The sequence below is a fragment of the Aotus nancymaae genome, unplaced genomic scaffold (assembly GCF_030222135.1).
Source record: "Aotus nancymaae isolate 86718 unplaced genomic scaffold, 86718_ANA_hifiasm-v0.15.2.pri h1tg000038l, whole genome shotgun sequence".
NCBI classification, from domain to species: domain Eukaryota; kingdom Metazoa; phylum Chordata; class Mammalia; order Primates; family Aotidae; genus Aotus; species Aotus nancymaae.
This window is the reverse complement of record NW_026988452.1, coordinates 5093028-5111687: the sequence shown is the minus strand read 5'-3', so window position 1 is coordinate 5111687 and position 18660 is coordinate 5093028. Positions and strand designations below refer to the sequence as shown.

General features: G+C 52.7%; 2 protein-coding genes across 2 annotated transcripts; one reads left to right on the top strand and one right to left on the bottom strand.

The window, feature by feature from the left end:
* The first annotated feature begins 717 nt into the window (after positions 1–717).
* On the top strand, positions 718–12202 carry SLC22A13 (solute carrier family 22 member 13). Its single transcript, XM_012455654.2, has 10 exons — positions 718–1193; positions 8295–8398; positions 8649–8803; positions 9028–9196; positions 9409–9529; positions 9613–9707; positions 9928–10142; positions 10331–10439; positions 10956–11171; positions 11417–12202. Exons 1-10 carry the CDS (start codon positions 816–818, stop codon positions 11508–11510), a joined length of 1656 nt encoding a protein of 551 aa, XP_012311077.2. The 5' UTR covers positions 718–815; the 3' UTR covers positions 11511–12202.
* Positions 12203–17521: 5319 nt separating this feature from the next.
* On the bottom strand, positions 17522–18339 carry LOC105719549 (small ribosomal subunit protein eS1-like). The gene has a single exon (XM_064384792.1). The coding sequence runs from the start codon at positions 18329–18331 to the stop codon at positions 17537–17539; it is 795 nt and encodes a 264-aa protein (XP_064240862.1). The 5' UTR covers positions 18332–18339; the 3' UTR covers positions 17522–17536.
* Positions 18340–18660: the final 321 nt, after the last annotated feature.

Here is an 18660-nt window from a genome sequence, read left to right as displayed (position 1 = left end):
CTGGGTGCTTGCTGCTCTCCTGCGTATCCGCGCTGCCTAGTATGGGCTGTCCCTAGAAGGGAGGTCTGTGTCTCTCTGAGTGCTGCAGCTACTCTCCGGGTTTTACCTCTGCCTGTTGACCCAGCTACCTGTCTGTCATTTGAGTTGGGTGTGAATTGTTTAGGATGTTGCAATTAGAGGTGGTGCGGGCTGGCTGGCTGCTGTAAGCCATCTAACATTTGGCTAAGTTCACTCCTGTGTGCTGGGCCTGACACGGTCCTCTTGGTTCCTCTTGTGATGCCTGTATCTTTTACACAGTCAATAAAACATCCTCAGATGATACAAGCTGGAGTGGACTATTTTTTTCTTTTACTTTAAGCTCTGGGATACATGTGCTGAACGTGCAGGTTTGTTGCGTAGGTATACATGTGCCATGGTGGTTTGCTGCAGCCATCAATCCATCATTTAGGTTTTAAGCCCCACATGGATTAGGTATTTGCCCTAATGCTCTCCCTCCCCTTGTCCCCCACCTCCCGACAGGCCCCAGTGTATGATGTTCCTCACCCTGTGTCCATATGTTCTCATCGTTCAACTCCCACTGTGTTAGTTTGCTGAGGATGATGGCTTCCAGCTTTATCCAAGTGGACTATTTTTTCATCATATTCGACTCTTCCCAGATCACGGCTAGGGGGCCAAGGTGTGACAGGTGGAGCTGGACAAGGCTGGATTAAACATTAATACAGCTGCTGTCACCACTGCCCAGAGAACCAAGTTCACAGAGCCAAGCTGCAGAGCTACCTAGTATCCTCGGGCTGCAGAAGTGGCGACTGGCAGACATGGCTCAATTTGTCCAGGTCCTGGCTGAAATAGGTGACTTTGGTCGCTTCCAGATATGGCTATTGATCCTGCTGTGTATTCCCAACTTCCTGAGTTCCTTCTACTTTTTTGCGCATGTCTTTATGGTCCTGGATGAGCCCCACCACTGTGCAGTGGCCTGGGTGAAGAACTACACTTTCAACTTGAGTGCTGCTGAGCAGCTGGCGCTGAGCGTGCCCCTGGATGCTGCAGGCTCCCCGGATTCCTGCCTCATGTTCCGGCCACCCCCCGCCAATGCCAGCCTGCAGGACATCCTCAGCCACCGCTTCAATGCGACGCAGCCTTGTGATCTGGGCTGGGAATATCCTGAGGACAGGCTTCCCTCCCTAAAGAATGAGGTAGGGCTGTCCTTTTGCCGGTCTCTCCACCTGTTGTGGGTCTGTCAGCTCCTGTGCCTGAGTCTTCGCCCTCAGTCACTGCCTATTTCTGTCTCCATATCTGCCCCTATGCCCCTGTGGTTGACCATGAGCACCCATGTTTTTCTTTTTGTCAATCATCATTTTCCTCTTTGTCCTCTGCCTATTGACCCATCTGTCTGTCATGATCTCTGTCCGGTCTGTCTGCCCATCTGTCCATTTCTGCCCATCCTTTTGTCTGTCCCTCTCTTTCCTTGTCACTCTGGCTATCTACCCAGCTGCTGTCCCCTCCACTTTTCCCATCTTTGTGCCTTTCTCTCTACCCCGTGTGCTCATCTGTCTGTCCAGTTCTGTCCTTCAGTCTGTCCCTGCATGTCTGCCTACGTCCCTTTTTCCCAGCCCTCTAATGCCATCCCTTTCCCTGTCCATTTGACTGCCTTCCTGTTTGCTGGACTTGGGCTTCAAACCTTTCAGCTATTCTCTCTAGGTCTCTGCCAGTCTGCCCTTGGGAAGCTGGAGAACAGTCTGGACTCTAGGATTGTCCTGTGGGTAACTAAGCATTCATTCTTGCTAACTTCATTCTGTTAGGAGAGATGCAGTCAGGAAAGTTCCCACTCTGGCCGCCTCCAAGCAAGTGGGACCCTCTGAAAGCATCCAGTCCGACTCCACTGCTTCCCAAATGGTGGGGTTGAGGCACAGAATGAGGAGGTGGCTTAGCTAGGGCAAGGCAGTGAGTTGATCATTGAGCTGGGGCTCTCGTGCCAGACTCCTGCTGTCTAGATTCCCACAGGAGTGGGAGGCGGCACAGAAAGTCCAGAAGCCTGAGGGGCACGGGTGCTTGAGGGGATCTGCATAATTCTCATCTTTATGGTGGAAAATCTGGGATTAAACATTCACTTCCCCCGCCCCATCCCATGGCTGAAAAAAGTATTTATTTTTAAAGGTTTTCAGAGACCAATATGTTAACCAAAGTCTAACTTTCGCTTTTTTATATGTGACCATAACACTGCTCCCAAAAGCCTGGCAGCCTGTGGACCTGTCCCGTTCCCGACTCTCCCCACCCTACCCCACCGGGAGCTCTAGGGGGACCTATGCATGCTCCCAGGCTCTGGGGCTGGCCAGCCTAGCCCCTTCTGACCCTTCCCGGCCTCTGCATCATCACCCCAACATCACAGCCCTGGAGGTCCCAGCCTTCACCAGCCCAAACGTGGTGTGGTTTGTCTATATATTAAACTCTCTGCCCACTTGGCCAAATATGATCATTCTCAAAGCCCAGAAAACCTTCCTGATTGCTCACAGCCTCCCCTAGGCCTTGTTCACACCCCGTGCTGGGCTGTTCATGCAACTGTATTCAGCCAAAGCCTCCTGAGGATTAGCTGTGCGGGGGAAGTTGAAGGAGAAAGGTACTTTGTTCCCCTTCAACAAGGAGGACCCCTAGTGGTCAGGAAAGGGCTGGGCCCCTTGCAGAGGAATAAAGGGCTGCGTGGGTTCTAAGGCCTGGAATTTTCTTCCTCCTGGTGGGGGATAGGGGGTGGGGGGTGGTGAGGGTGGGAGTGGGCAGGCAACTTTCTGAAGGAGGTGGTATGTGTGAACTGGGCACCAAGATACTAGAAAAATGTTGCTAGAGAAGAGGGGAAAGCCTTTGCAGGCAGAGAATAGCACAGGAAAGGCCTGGCCCCAGGAAGCAGGCGGGCTGTCTGGGAGCAGTGGGTGTGCCTGCAGTGGGTCGGAGTGGACGGGCAGGGGTGTAGAAATTAGATGGATGTTTTCAAGGGTTTGGGACCTCTCTTCTTTGGTTTTTGTTTGACACATCTGAAAAGAATGCAGACACAAAGACATCACGTGAGAAAGCACTGGTTAACACTCAGGTAAGAATTAGGATTTGTGGAGGGTATAAAAAGATTACCTAAACACTTTTAGCAATTGGGAACTGCAACCAAAATCAGCCGATAATATCTCTGACGCTGAGGAAGAGTCTTCATCAGACTCTCCATGACATCTGTGAAACTAGAGAGCCTACACTGGCTGCTGGAACGTCCCTCACACGGAAACAGAAACAAGGCGAGTCCCCTGCCTGGTTCCGGGTTGTTGAGTGTTGCCCCCGCCAACCCCTTCTCCAACCCCAGCTCCTCGATGAAGCAGACCTCCTTTAGAATTCCACAGACATCTGTCCCATGGATAGCATCGCCCTCACATTTCTTCTACGTGCTGGGTCTTCAGCTGCCTTCTAGGAACACCATGTCACACACTCTTAAGCTGCACATTTATGCTAAGCATATGAGAGAATGACTGACAGGAAAGACTTTTTTTTTTTTTTTTTGGTCAGATTATGAACTCACACCATTTGATGTATTTCAAAAGGTGAAATACTTCACCTTTTGATCCACCCTCCTCGACCTCCCAAAGTGCTGGGATTACAGGCGTGAGTCACTGTGCCCAGCCTAATTTTTAATCCTTGGTTTGACTTAAACATTGCTTTTAGTGTGGTGTGGACGCAAGCTGAGCTGAAAGGGCTCTGGCGAGACGTTCACAGCAGCACCCGCCTGGGGCTCTTCGGTTCTGGAGGCCTGGTTAACTGCATTCTTCAGGCCCTCTCTGTGAGTGCAGAACACTCCGCATCCTCAGCAGCCTTCCAGTCCAGGGCCAGCTTTTCGGGAGTCTCTGGAGTGATGGGCTTCCATTTGTTCTTGGCAAGTTCCTCAACAGCAGAGGGATCATCTCTCAGATGAATCTGGGTCTCGACAAACAAGAAGGGGGTCGTTGGACGTGGTGGGTTATCTCAGGCACTCACTCGTCTTTCACATTTTTGAATGAGGACGGAGACACCACTGCAAAACTGACTAGAAATCCATCTATTTGTGGATACTCAGCGTTACCCTCCTGCCCTGAAGCGTCAAAAAGTCCGAGTATATGGCTCTCCGCCAACCACAACTGTGACCACACAGTTGTCGGAAACGGTACATTTTCAGATGTGAATTTGTCTGTTGTGTAGGATATCGGTAGATATGTTTTACCAGTGGCATCATTGCTCACAACGCACACTTAATGGTCTGCATTGCTGAAACAGCTTTGTATTTACTTTAAATATTTCAAACTCAGTGTTGACCTCAGCCTCTCCCTGGGGTGTGGCGGCACTCAGGATCTCTCTCGTAGATGGTGCTGGCCTTGAGGTTGGACCTTGGGCCTCTTGCCCTGCGATAACATGATCTCCTCACTCCCACTCTTCCAAAGACAGTGACTCCCAGGGAAATGTACACTTTGTGCCCTGTGCCACAGATAATCCCAAGCTCGGTTCCAGTGCAGCCGGCTTCGTGTGAGTTCTTCTATTTCTGGTTTTCACCTGTGAGGACGGGTTTTGCCCACCGACTCAGAGGACCCCCTCTGAGCTGACATCCCAAACTTCCTTATTGTAAATGGCAACTTCATATTTAAACTTAAATGCAAACAATACTAAATTGTAGAGAAAAAAGTGTATTTTCTTATAGGCTATGTGCTCTTGAAGGTCAGAATATGTTTCTACTCTTCAACCTACATTTCTGGGTGTCCATCCCTGGTAAAAGAAAAAAAAATGGGCTGGGTGCAGTGGTTCGTGCCTGTAATCTCAACACTATGAGAGGCTGAGGCAGGAGGATCACTTGAGCCCAGGAGTTTGAGACCAACCTGGGCAATAGAGTGAGACTTCATCTCTACAAAAAAATAAAGCAATCAGCCGAACATGGTGGCACATGCCTACAGTCCCAGCGACTCCAGAGGCTGAAGTGGGACAATTGTTTGAGCTAGTGGTGAGCCATATTCATGTCGCTGCACTCCAGCCTGGGGAGACCCTTTCTCAAAAGAAAAAAGAAAAAAGTGACTTCCCTGTCTACATGGACCTCTGAATAGGAGGTGGGAAGACCATCAGTGAATAGTAACAATCATGTGATCTGTCCTGGGACCAAAGAAGTAGGCATAGGAGGGAAGGAGGGTGGAGAGAATAGCCATTCCTGGGGTGTGGAGGCGTGAAAATGCCCGGCGTATTTAGGAATGTGACACAGCAAAAGAGGCTGGAGATAGGCAACAGCTAGCTCTCCAAGGGCCTTAGGCATGGTGCTAAGGAATTTGGGCTTTCTGCTAGAGACCAAAGGGAGCCATTGAAGGTTTTGGAACAGGGGAGGGATACAGGATGGGATGCGCTCCAAGAAATGAGGGTGGGATTCCGCAGACCGCCATGGCAAGCTGCACACAGAACCCTCCAGGGCTAGGGAGGATGACTGGCATCTCAGGTTGGTGCCCCTTCATCTCTACCACCTGCAACAGGACAACACCGTGCGCTCCTGGGCACATCTCAGCACCTCTCCAGGCCTCAGTCTCTGCTGCTGCACTGCTGCTCTTCACTCAGGGTGGCTGGCAAAATAGTAAAGACACTAACTGTTAGGAAAAGTTGTAGATTAGTCTCAAACCTTTTGGAAGGCCGAAAGGTTTTACTGGGGCATGCCGAAGGCAGCCGGCCCGTCCATCAAGTTAGGAAGAAAATGGGGACGAGGCTTTCCCAATTAAGTCTGTTCTTCCTACATCCCTTTGTCCCCACTCTAACCATGGCTCTCTTCAGGGAAGATCAAAGGGGAATTACCTGTTGATAGCATTTACTCTGGGCTGGGAACCTAAAGCTTTATTCTTCATATAACCACTCTTAACCATGTTAATTATCCACAAGTGTGTTAAGTTAGAACCTCTGTTGTAAAGTCTTAAGGGAATAAATGTGTGGACGGACAGAGGGTCTGGGTTGATTGGTTGCATTTCGCCCTCTGACAGCAGCCGACAGCCATCCCTAGCCCGTTGGAACACTGCTGGTGTGAGAGTGCATTCGTGCATCCGCCGTTGAGTCACGGTCAGCAGGTCAGACTTCTGCAGGTGGTGAGACCAGGCCCACATCTTAGGTGGTGACCCTGGCGTGATTGAGGGCACACTGCACAAAGGCAATGATAAGCCATCTTAGCGTTAGAATGAGGATTTAATGTCGTAAGGGGTGTATGAACTGAAGAGAGGTAGTGAATGCTGGCTATTGACCAGGGGTGCCAGCTTAGAAGACTCCCTGGCTTGGCATTCATGCCCGCAGAGCACTTCACCCTCTTGTGTCTGAGCTGTCTGCCACCAGCTGAGAGCTTTGTGAGCACAGAGGCCACCTAGATAACAGGTGCTGAGAGCTTCCTGTGACACAGGCACTGGGCTGACCATATTACACATGTTAGTTCCTTTCATCCTCTCAGGGGATACTATTTAATTCACATTTTGTAAGTGGGAAACCAAGACACAGACGAGTGGGCTGACAGGCTCGAGGTCACACAAAGCCACTCACTTCCAGCTCCTGAGCCTGGCAACAGCAGGCCTTGATCATTTGTATTTTAAATGCCACCTTACTACAAAGGCAATCTGTGGCTGCTAGACAAAAACCATAAGGGTAGAACTGGCTGGAGCCACAATTTCAAGTCCCCTGTCCTTCCCCACTTCATTCCCAGGGGCAGTCAGTTCATCACTTGATACAGGTTGAAAGTTCTTGAACATGAACAGTCGTTACTGAGAGCAGGAGTATGAGCACAAGGGTAACTCCTGGACTGGTTAATTTCTTGCAAAAAGTTATTTAACTGAGGGTGATTGGTTAGCTAGCTAGCTGTAGGCATTAGTTTATTCCTTCATTTATCCATTCATTCAGCAGATATCCTCTTAGCCTTCGCTCAGATTCATTCCCTGTCTAGGTCAAGAGAGGCTCAGCTCCACCAGCTGCCATCCAGCTGTGGGACCCAGGGTTAGCTGCTTAACCCTTCCTTTCTCAGGAAGATGATACTAAGTGAAGGATTATTATTAGAATTCTGTGAGTTAATGCATGTAAAGTGTTTAGCAAGCACCCAGCACAGGGTGAGCACGAAGCGGTTGCTGCTGGGAAGCTGGAGGAGAGCACGCGTGACGGTTCCCCAACAAACATTTGTGTGTGGAGCTGAGCTGTGTGCAAGGGGCATGAGGGACTCCCTGAGGGGCCCACAACCAGCGGGATGGGGGTCAGCCAAGTGAGTCTGGTGCAGGTACAGCAGACACATGTACGGAGGGGTATGGACCCAATTATCTTCTCGTGGTTTCTCAGGCTGTGGGATTCTCTCTACAGGTCTTGGGTGGATTAGCATCCTCTGTGTCTCTCTCTGTCTCACACCAGCATGTTCTCTCACTCACTCCCTCCCTCTGTGTGTGTGTGTGTGTGTGTGTTCCTCTGTCCTAATCACCTTCCTCAAGGCATGTGTGAGGGCTCCTTAGTGTTCTGATTGCCTGCGAATGGTGGGCACCTCAGGGGGATTTTGCAGCCAGATAGGAAAACATGGAGAGGCCCAAGCGTGTCCTGGGGTGCCCTGGCTATGGGGAAGCGGCCCCATTTGTTAGGAAGCAGCCGTTAATGGTCTGTCGCAAGTTCCCACAATTTGCATCTTTAGTGTGTCCATAATTTTACATGGCATCTCCAGGCCGAAAGAAATGCCTAACGGTTCCATGCATTAAATCGTTTAAGTTCAATCAGCATGCGCTTACGTCCTAACGACTTAGTAGATATGTTTTGGAATAAATGCATAAGTTGACAGAAAAAATATTTTAATTTTACTCTTAAATATACTTACTTACTAATAGGATGTATGCACCTATTGGGCATTGTACGACTCTCGGTCCGTAAACACTGCCACCCTCACTTTCTCTTCCGCTTCAATTTTCATGTGGCATTTGCTTTTTTTTTTATAGCAGCTGCCAAAAACGGTTTCCTATAGATCTGATGTCAGATTTCACATAGACATGATGTCACTGGAAGGCAAGTAGCGTGGTCTCACGTTGAAAGCGTGAACTATCCTGAGCTAGTAGTTCGTGTAATGTCAGAGAGATGTCAACTTGCGTTTCCCTTTAGAGCCGGAAATGGCCTGCCACGCTGGCGAGTTCCCTGTGGTGCCCTGGAACGCCTGGGCACGCAGTTTGGCAACCATGAGCTCCTGCCCCGAAGGGTTTGTGGCGGGCCGGGTGGTGAAGAGCTTGCTCTCGCGCGGCCCCTGGCCTCACGTCTGCCTGCGTCTCCCTCAGTTCGACCTGGTTTGTGACCGGAAGCACCTGAAGGACACCTCACAGTCGGTGTTCATGGCTGGGCTCCTTGCTGGCAGCATCATGTTTGGGCCCCTCTGCGACCGGTAAGAACCCCCTGCCCGCCCCGGCCTAGCACGCTCGTCGGCTCCGGCACGGGCCCCAGGCCCCCTTGTGCCCCTCACACTGGCCTTTAGGGCGAGGCCTTCGTCCCCCTCCCCTCAAATGGGGCTCTGGGAAGGGCCACGTCTCCTGCCTCAGACAGAGACCCCGGGAGAGGGCCGGGCCCCCGTGTGGCCTTCCCCTCAGATGCCTTCTGCGAGGGACCCTCCCACTGGACCTGCCTCGTTTCCTCAGGATCGGCCGCAAGGCCACCATCCTGGCACAGCTGCTCCTCTTCTCTGCCATCGGCCTGGCCACCGCCTTTGTGCCCAGCTTTGACCTCTACATAGCCCTGCGCTTTGCTGTGGCTACTGCGGTCGCCGGGTTTACCTTCAGCAGTGTCACCCTGTGTGAGTGTCTGGGCCTTGGCCATCAGCCACAGGGTGAGGCTCAGGGCCGGGGAGGGCCACAGCCCCAAACTGCCTGTGGAGGTCTTGTCGGGTACCCCACACCTGAAATGGTCACACCGGCGCTTCCTGCATTGGCCCCGAGGCCCGCCCCGACAGGTGGCACCTGGGAGGAATGGGAGTGAATGGCAGGGACTAGCCCCATCTCAACCTCCCTGTTCCCTCAGTGACAGAGTGGGTGGGGCCCTCATGGACGACGAAGGCCGTGGTCCTGTCCCACTGCAGCTTCTCGCTGGGGCAGATGGCGCTTGCGGGACTCGCCTACTGTTTTCGCAACTGGAGGCTCCTGCAGATCACGGGCACCGCGCCCGGCTTACTGCTCTTCTTCTACTTCTGGTGAGGAAACCACGTGCCAGGAGCAGCCCCCCGGGTCAGCTGTGCTATGGGGGGTTGGAGTGCAGCACCCACGTTCATGGCACAGTCGGGGCTAGCCTGGGAGAGAGAGGGAGCCTGTAACGGCTGGGTGTGGGGTTCAGTTTGCACTGGAACAAGCCAGAAAGCTCCCTAGGACTCTAGGCCCCAAGGTCATAGCCGTTCCTGACCCACAGGGCTCTGCCAGAATCTGCACGGTGGCTCCTGACGCAGGGGAGGATGGATGAGGCGAAACAGCTGATCCAGAAGGCAGCCTCGGTCAATAGGCGGAAACTCTCCCCAGAGCTCCTGAGCCAGGTACTCCAGCAGACCCAGGCAGGCTGGGCATCAGACCCACACGAACCTTCCTGCGTGGCTCTCACTCTGCTTCTTCCTCCCAGCTGGTTCCAGAGAGGACAGGCCCCTCAGGGAATGCTCTGGATCTGTTCAGACACCCCCAGCTCCGGAAGATGACACTGATTCTCTTCTGTGTCTGGTGAGTGCCCAGGGCCCGGGCCCCTGCCCGAGGACACAGCCACGGGGCTGCAGCCTCCCTGGTGTGTGTCAGCAGAGGGGTGGCCTGTGGCTGTCTGGCTGGGATGGCCTCTCCCCCGCTGTGCCACTGTCCCCTGCTGTGACTGCTGACCAAGGCAGGCTCTCCCTGTGGGTGGTGTCTCGTCACCCAGCAAAGACAGGAATGCTTCATCACCTCGTAGGTTTGTGGACAGTGTGGGGTACTTCGGGCTGAGCCTCCAAGTGGGGGACTTCGGGCTGGACATCTACCTGACGCAGCTCATCTTTGGAGCTGTTGAGGTGCCTGCTCGCTCTTCCAGCATCTTCATGATGGAAAAGTTTGGCCGCAAGTGGAGCCAGCTGGGGACCTTGGTCTTGGGTGGCCTTATGTGTATCATCATCATCTTCATCCCAGCAGGTACCAGGGCTGGCTGTCCCCGCCCCCATGCCCCCTCGCCCACCAGCTGCCAGGGCTAGACCAGTGGCCATTGTTCTGCTTCCAGGAGTGAAGGCTTCCCTGGGGTTTGGGTACAGAAGGGGTGGGGAGTTTCAGTGGACGGGGCCGGGGGCAGGGCCCAGGTGATGAGGCTGTCTGCCTTCTGCCAGATCTGCCCGTGGTGGTCACCGTGCTGGCTGTGGTGGGGAAGATGGCCACATCTGCGGCCTTTACTGTCTCCTACGTGTACTCTGCCGAGCTCTTCCCCACCATCCTCCGGTAAGAGCTGCGGCGTGACTCCTGCTCCTCTGCTACTGCAACGCTGATTTGGCCGTCCCTCCTCGGCCCTCACCCTGTTCCACAAATAGCTGATAGGGCTGGCTCTGGGGCAGCAGTGTTGGGAGGGGTCCAGGGCAATTGGAAATCTAGCCCAAGCCCTCAGGTTGTCCCTAGGATGGTGGGGGACAGCCGTGCAAGTAGGCCACATCCTGGCGGTCGGGATGGGAATATGGGACACAGCTAAGAATGAATGGCCCCAGAAAAGGAACCCTCGGGGTGGGAGGGTGGTCAGGATGTGCAGCCTCTGACTTGAGACTAGACAGGCCAGCAGGGGTGTAGCAGGCAGGGAACAGGAGTAGGGGTGGGAGCAGACAGCAGGAGCGCTGGATAGGCTGGGTGAGGCTGGAGACCCAGCCGACCTTTGGGGTCTGGGCTCTCCCGAGGAAATAGGCTGGGGTGAAGCTGAGACCCAGAGTTGGGCCCAGGTCTACTCAGCTTGCCCTGGCTTTCCCCCAGGCAGACAGGCATGGGGCTGGTAGGCATCTTCTCCCGGCTTGGGGGCATCGTTACACCACTAATGATCCTGCTGGGAGAGTACTACGCTGCCCTCCCCATGCTCATCTACGGCAGCCTCCCCATCGTGGCCGGCCTGCTCTGCGCCCTGCTGCCAGAGACGCGTGGCCAGGCCCTGAAAGACACCATCCAGGACCTGGAGCCGGAGCCCCACCCACGGTGAGCTGCTTGCTTCCTCTGAAACCACGACCTGGGTCTCACATTGGCCACGCACTCTGCATGCCCAGGCCTCCACCTCATCCCTAGTCCGCTGTTGCCTAGAGGCGAATATGGGGTCCTCCAGAACCACAGACATCTGACTGGCTTTGGTTCAGATTCCCCTTACTCTGAGGAAGTGGGTGGTAAGGGACACTGTCATGGGGCCAATTTCTGGGCAGTCAGTGACAGCCTTCTGCCCCCTCTAGGTCCTCCAGATCAGCGCCCTCAGAGAAGGAAACGGAAGCCACAGGAAGAGCTTCCAGCCCGGGGGTGGCCTTTGTGAGCAGCACGTACTTCTGATTGAGGTCTCTAAGAGCTGGACCATCAGCAGCAGGGAGCTGCCTAAACAGCCCCGTGGATATGGCCAAGACCCATGGGGACACAGCGCAAGACCAGCCTTGCTATGGAGGCAGTACACCACAACCTGACCTATGACTGTCACCTGCCGCCGAGCAGAGTCCTGGAAGTATCTGGGACAGGACCTCCCGGCCTCCTTCCCCTTTCTCCTCTTTCTCCAGGTCCCGCCCCTTACATGTGTCTGGGAAGGATCTTGGGTTTTACTTGTCCTCTAACAGTCTTCACGGGGTATGGCTCTCTTGATCTCCTCAATCTGGCGTCCTCTGCCCTCAAAACACAGTAAGGCTCAGAACAGAACACAAGGCAAGGCCTTTTCAAGTTGTGGGAACAGGAGGGGAGAGAAAAGAGATGTGAAGCTGTGGACTCTACCCAGGCAGGTGGGTGGAACGGCTGTGAGTAGAGGGAAGGCCGTGGCTCCTTCTACAGATGGACCCGATCCCTCTGGCTAAGGCATGGCCCCATAGGTCGCTGGCTCCTGGAGAGAGAAGATTCAGTTCAGCTGAAATTGAAACTTCCACCTTGCGTTTTCTTCAAAGATCCCCCAACCCCGCCCCACATTCAGCTCATGCCTAACCTATGAGTGGCTCGGGGACCAGGGCGGGGAGGGAGAGGAGGTTTGCGCTGCTTCCGTGCCTCCTCCTGCTCGTGCTCAGCTGCTTCTGGGCCTTCCAGGGTCCATGCAGGGTAAGGGAAAGGTCAGAGGTCCTTTCACCCAGCTGCTGCTGGCCACAACTCTTTGGGGCACACACTGGCTAATGCCAGTTGGTGCGCTTTGCCAGGCTTCTGAAAGCTGCCTTTCCAGGGGGCATCTTCATGGGCTTCTCGGAGATCCTCCCAGGCCTTGGTGGTATTCCTCAGAATGAGCAGTATGCTCCCAATGCACTCCAGCTCCTCTCGGGACCCCTCTCCAGCCCCAGCCAGCATTGCTCCCACAGCCTCTCCTACAGCTGGCAGCCCCTGACCTTAGAAGATGGCCTTCTTGGCTGGGCACGGTGGCTCACACCTGTAATCCCAGCACTTTGGGAGGCTGAGATGGGCGGATCACCTGAGGTCAGGAGTTTGAGACCAGCCTGGCCAGCAAAATGAAACCCCATCTCTACAAAAAATACAAAAATTAGCCCAATGTGGTGGTGAATGCCTGCAATCCCAGCTACTCGGGAGGCTGAGGCAGAGAATTGCTTGAACCTCAGAGGCAGAAGTTGTAGTGAGCCAAGATCGTGCCACTGCACTCCAGCCTGAGTGACAGAACAAGACTCTGTCTCAAAAAAAAAAAAAAAAAAGATGGACGGGTGCCCATCAAGAGATCTCGAGCCACGCTGCCTTCCTCAGCACCTCCTTGGCCCGCAAGAACACCATATGTCATTGTGTCACCAAATGGTAGAACAACAGCTTGCCTGGCCACCCCTGCCCCTGCCTTGCCCCAGCTAACCTCCCACCAGGGGGAAGGTTTCAATCTGTCTTCTCACAGGCTTCCCAGCCCCCCATGCCTGCTCACCTTCTCCTCCACGGCTGGGTCAGGACTGGGGGTAGGTGCTGGACCAGTTTCCTGTACACCCAGCATGGAAGTGCCCAGCACCTCTCTTCCAAACACATGGCTATTCCTCACTCACGGTTCTCAGCCTTGGAGTGCTGACAAAAGCTTTATTTAGCTTCCTACTGTGTGCCCACCCTGGAGTCCTCTCGGGGACACTCGCACGTCTTTCTGGGTGCAATGTGCCTCCCAGGCTGAAACTGCCACGGTGCGGAGAAGACTGGATAGAAGTGGGAAAGGGCCATTTCCCAGCTAAAGGCAGTTTCCTCCTCTAAGATGTGGACACTTGCTCCCTTTAAGACGGAATGATTGTCATTTCCAGGAAGAGACCCGAACGGCTATGACTGGCTAATTTGTGTAATTTTAGTAGAGACGGGGTTTCACCATGTTGGCTAGGCTGGTCTCAAACTCCCGACCTCAGGTGATCTGCCCAGCTTGACCTCCCAAGGTCCTGGGATTACTGGCATGAGCCTCCGCGCCCGGCCCCTGGAGACTCTGTCTTTTCTTTTTGAGGGGATTATGGTTAGTTGGGGAGAAAGATTTTTTTTTCCTGGTTTGTTCTGATGAATGGGTAAATGCCCTTTAGCAGTGACTGATGGGAGGTTGGCTGCTGAGGCCTCTGGGTCCCCAAAGGAGAAGGTACGCAGCCTGATCGTGACTCTACTCTGAGAAGCACAACAGAAAAGGGGCCTTACTGGGCCAGGCAGTGGCCAGCACATACTGAACCACTGTCCCCAGAGGGTGTTACAGAGCACAGAGCAGCCTGGATCTGAGGGACATGCTAGCAGTGAACCCATTACTCAGTGCTATGGTTAGCTTTGTGGGGGCTGGTGGAAGACTCAGATCTCAGGTCTTGGGGGCAGGACCCTCCTACTCTGGGCCTCAGCCTTCCCTTGTTAGAATATCCAATGTCTAAGATGGCCCCACACTCCCCCTGCCAACTGCTGCTCTGCACTGACACGGTCCCCACTGACTCCAGCCACACTGACCTGTCCCCCACCTCACCCACTTCCACCATAGGCGCTACCCTATGTCGCTGGAACGGTGGCTCCATCTCTGGCAGGGGCGTCCATGTCCTCAGGGCTGCTTGTAAGGTGCTCCTCCTCCTGCCTCTTCCTCTCTCACGCAGGAGGGAGGGTGATGGGGAGGCTGCTGCCCACCGTGACAGCTTCTCAGCCACTACCCCTCCCACTTGTGACGCCTCCTCTCATGGAAACCTGTCTCTCTTCCTGGCTCCCACCTCTTGGCCTCTAGATCACAGCCTCATCCATCCAGAGCTCCACTACCTGACTAAAGGTTGTCCCTTCCACTCCAGCCCTGCCATCAGCTTGGGGAAATCCATCTCCGCCTCCAAAATCTCAGGAAGTTCTGGCATATGAGTGCACAGCTGAAGGACTCTGACTGACTTCTCACGCTCTGAGCCCAGCACGCTATCCTTCTGGCTCGTTTGCTGGTATTCCCGTCTGTCTGAATCAGCTCAGGCCCCCACAATGAATTACCACTGACTGCGTGGCTGAAAAACAGAAATTAATGTTTTCACAATTCTGGAAGCTGGAAGTCCAAGATCAGGTGCCAGCACGGTCAGGTTCTGGTGAGGGCCCTCTCTCCTCTCCCTGGCTCCAGATGTCCTGATCTCTCTGGGCCTCCCATGACCTTTACTTAGTACACACACATGGAGAAAGAAAAAATTTCTCTCTGCTGGACTGGAACTCCTGGGCCCCGCCTTAGCCTCCTGAGTAGCTGGGACTTCAGGCATGCATCACCGCATCTGACATCTCATCCTCTGTTTATGAGCCGCTAATTCCATCCTGAGGGTCCCACCCTCATGACCTAATGCAATCTTACTTACCTCTCAATGGCCCCACCGCCAAATACCATCACATTGAGGGGCGGGGCCTTAATAGGTACATTTGGGAGGGACACGAACAATCTTTCCATAATACCATCCTTAGCCTCATTGGGCCCTATGGTCTGTTGACCCTTTTACTTTCTCCTCACCTCCCACAGTCCTCTCTACTCTGATTAGAGGAAGCAAGCCATCATTTTCACTTCCATTGAGAGATGGAAATTATTTCTGTCTCTATTGCCAATAGTCTACACTTTGAAACTTTTGCCATTTGGTTGTACCCAAGTAGCAAAACCACAGCAGCGAATGAGCCCAGTCACCTGCCTTTTCCTTCCCTGCCTCCCAGACTGCCGGCCATTGCTACAGAGAGTCACACCCGGGACAAGTCGGTTCCTCTCTGAACCAATGCTCACCAGCCTCAACTGGGTCCTTAGTGCGCGGCGCTCCCGCCAGCTTTCCTAGCCCACTTGCCTCCCAGCCCTCCCCCGTGGCTCTCTCTACCCTCCACTCTGCACACCTCCCATCCTCCCACCTTCTAGCAGAGTGCTTCTCCTCCTCCCTTTAGAAACTGCAGAAGTCATCCTGTGGCCGCTCCCCAAACTTCCCGCCACCAAATCTTTAACCTACTCTGTCACCTGCCCTGCTGCTGCACGGAGATGTCAGTGAAGCAGCTCATGGTGAGGGCATCACCTCTACCACCCCCCACGTTCTGGGAGCTGCTGGAGGTTGCTTGCCTCCCTTGCCTCTCTTCTCCATTTTCTCCGCCTCAGGCAAGGAGACCGGGGTCCGGCCATTGGTGGGGAGCCTCTGAACTGAATGTGCCTTTGCCTCTAAGTTTCTTTGGAGATGAAAGACTATCACTCCTTCTGGGGTTTTCCTGCTCCCAGAGGTCTTCAGATGAAGCAGGATTGGTGTCATCCATGGATGGTCCATGCCATTTTTCTGCAGAGGTGTTGGGGTCTGAGCCAGGACAGGCCTTGACAGTTATCGGGCTGGAAACCAGGAAGAACCCAGTTTCCCAGTGCCCAGGGTCTCCCTGGGGCTGGCCTTGCTCTGTGGGGTATCGGCGGCGGCTTCGCTGGACCCTGGTTGCGCACCTCCTTGCTTTTGCTCCTCAGAGGTCAGGGCGATGGTGACTCTCAGTCCTGAGCACTTAGCCCAGGTGTGTGAAAGTGAAACCGTGCCTCAAACAGTTAAAGACACCAATGACTAACAGAAATTCTTGAGTTTGCAGGATGGCAGATAAGAAAAGAAACAACTTGCTGAGACGCTGAAACTCCCTTCACTTGTGAGACAATAAAACCGGCTAAAATAGGTTGGCACCAATGTGGCCCTCTAGAGCCTGTGCAGAGCCTGCCTGCTGACGTCACAGCCTGAATTCCACTGCTTGTTTCAGCCTCTCCCCCCATACCTGCACGTGTGATCCATGAGGTGTCGGGAAGAAAACCGCGCATGCCCGAGGACTTTCCAGCCCTCCTCTTTCCTTCCACCAGTCACCTGCTAATCTCAGAATCCGGACACCTTTTCTAATAAAAATACTGCCTTAGCACCAGCCCAGGGAGACAGAGTCAAGCTGGACTCTTGTCTCCATGTCGGTCGGCCTATAATTAAAAACATTTATTTTCTCAAAAACCTGGTATCATAATATTGGCTTCTAGCATGTCGAACAGCGAGCCCCTTTTGCCTGGAAACAACTTGACCCTCGTATTTACTGGTTTTCTCAACCTGTAGCCAAGGGAAACAAAACCGACTTCCTACATTTTTAACAAAGGCAATCAACATTTGTAGCTGGTACAAATATTTGTTCTGTAAACTCATATCTGCAAGAAATACCATGTTTCTTTAGACTATGAGCCTCCATCTCACTGAGCTGATTGGAAGTTCTTCCCAGCTTTTCTTGGGGCTCTTCTCTACCCAGAGATTGGGCCAGAGAGTTCTGGGGTCTTTTTCTTTCTTTCTTTTTTTTTTTTTTAAGATGGAGTCTCTGTCACCCAGGCTGGAGTGCACTGATGCCATTCTCCACTCACCACTACTTCTGGCTCCTGGGTTTAAGTGATTCTCCTGCCTCAGCCTCCCAAGTGGCTGCGATCACAGGCATGTGCCACTGTGCCTGGCTAACTTTTGTATTTTAGTAGATTACCAGGTGTGAGCCACCGCACCCGAGTTCTGGCATGTTATGTAACCAAAACAAGCCAAAACAAAGGGTGCTCCCACCCTGCTCATCAGTCGCACTGATGGCTGCCGGGTGCTCACTGTGCGGCCTGCTGGGTCCCTTCAGCCCCCAGTGCTGCTGCTCAAGAGTGGGGAATTCGAGAGAGGCCGAGGGGCCTAGGACCAGCCACTGAGGTAACCTGCAGACACCCTGAGGGAGGTCTGGTGAAAGAGGAAGGATCTGATGTCCCAGATACTAATAAGATTGCAGTCCCCTGCCCCCAAAAGAGTGAAGATTGAGCCACAGGAAGTTGCAAAACAGTTGTAAGTAGGTTTCCCTGTGATTAATACCGTGGGTTTTTTTCCAGATATATGAAATTCTTTTTTTTTTTTTTTTTTTTCACAAAGACTTTTTATTTGCCACTATTGTAAGTCTGAACTTTAAACAGATTCTTGGACTGGTGGTTCATATCCATCAGCTTGTTCAACTTTAGCACCTGTCTCATCCCCAGTGGCTTTTCCAGAACTACTGCCTTCACCATGAAGCTCCATGAGATTTCCCAATTCAAAGTTGGGCTTTTTCAGCATTTTTACTTTTCTAACGAAGACATCATGAAGAGGATAAATAGATTGGCAAGCCTTTTCTATGTCTTTTCCAATGCTGTCTGGAATCAATTTATTGACCACTTCTTTCAAGTCGTTTGTCTGCACCTCTCGCGTCATGATTTCCATCATCTTCTTCCGGATTTGGTGGACCTGTTGGTGCTGAGCATAAGAGGTCTTCCGTATCAGATTGTTGCGTTTTTTAGTAAAACCAACACAGAACAGACGAAGCAAGTAACCATCGGTAGTCTTGACATCAACATGAGCTTCAATCATTGTCTGCCATTTTTTGACCATGGAACACATTTTGTCACGGGTAAGATCCATGCCATGGAAGTTAGTCAGGCAGTTTTTGCCCTGAACATCTTCAGTAATCAGCTTGAATTTCCTAAATGCAACTTCATCATTCTGCAAATCAGCAAGACTAACTTCAAACACTCGACCCTTGAGGCCATCAGATGCAATTTTGGTTCCTTGGGTCCTGGTGACCAGCGTCTTTCCAATATTTCTTATATTGAACATAGCCGGTGCTTTCACATCATACCAATCTTTCTTAGAAAATGGATCAACCACTTTCTTCTTGGCTCCCTTTTTGCCGCCTTTCGTAAGGTGCTTGTTCTTGCCAACCGCCATGGTGCTGCTCAGAGAGCCAAAAGGCATGAAAGTCTTTTAATTTTTTTGTTTTAGTGTCTGTTAGTCCATTTTCTGTTGCTGATAACAGAATACTTGAAACCGAGTTTTTAATAAAGAAAAGAAATTTATTTCTCACCGTTCTGGAGGTTGGGAAGTCCAAGGTTTAGGAGATACGTCTGGTAAGGGCCTTGCTGCTGGGGACTCTGCAGAGCCCCAAGGGGCCAGAGGTGAGGGAACTGAGCAACCGAGCTTGTCTTTCTTCCTCTGGTTATAAAGTCACCAGCCCAATTCTCATAATTCATTAATCCATTAATCTATTAATGGATGGT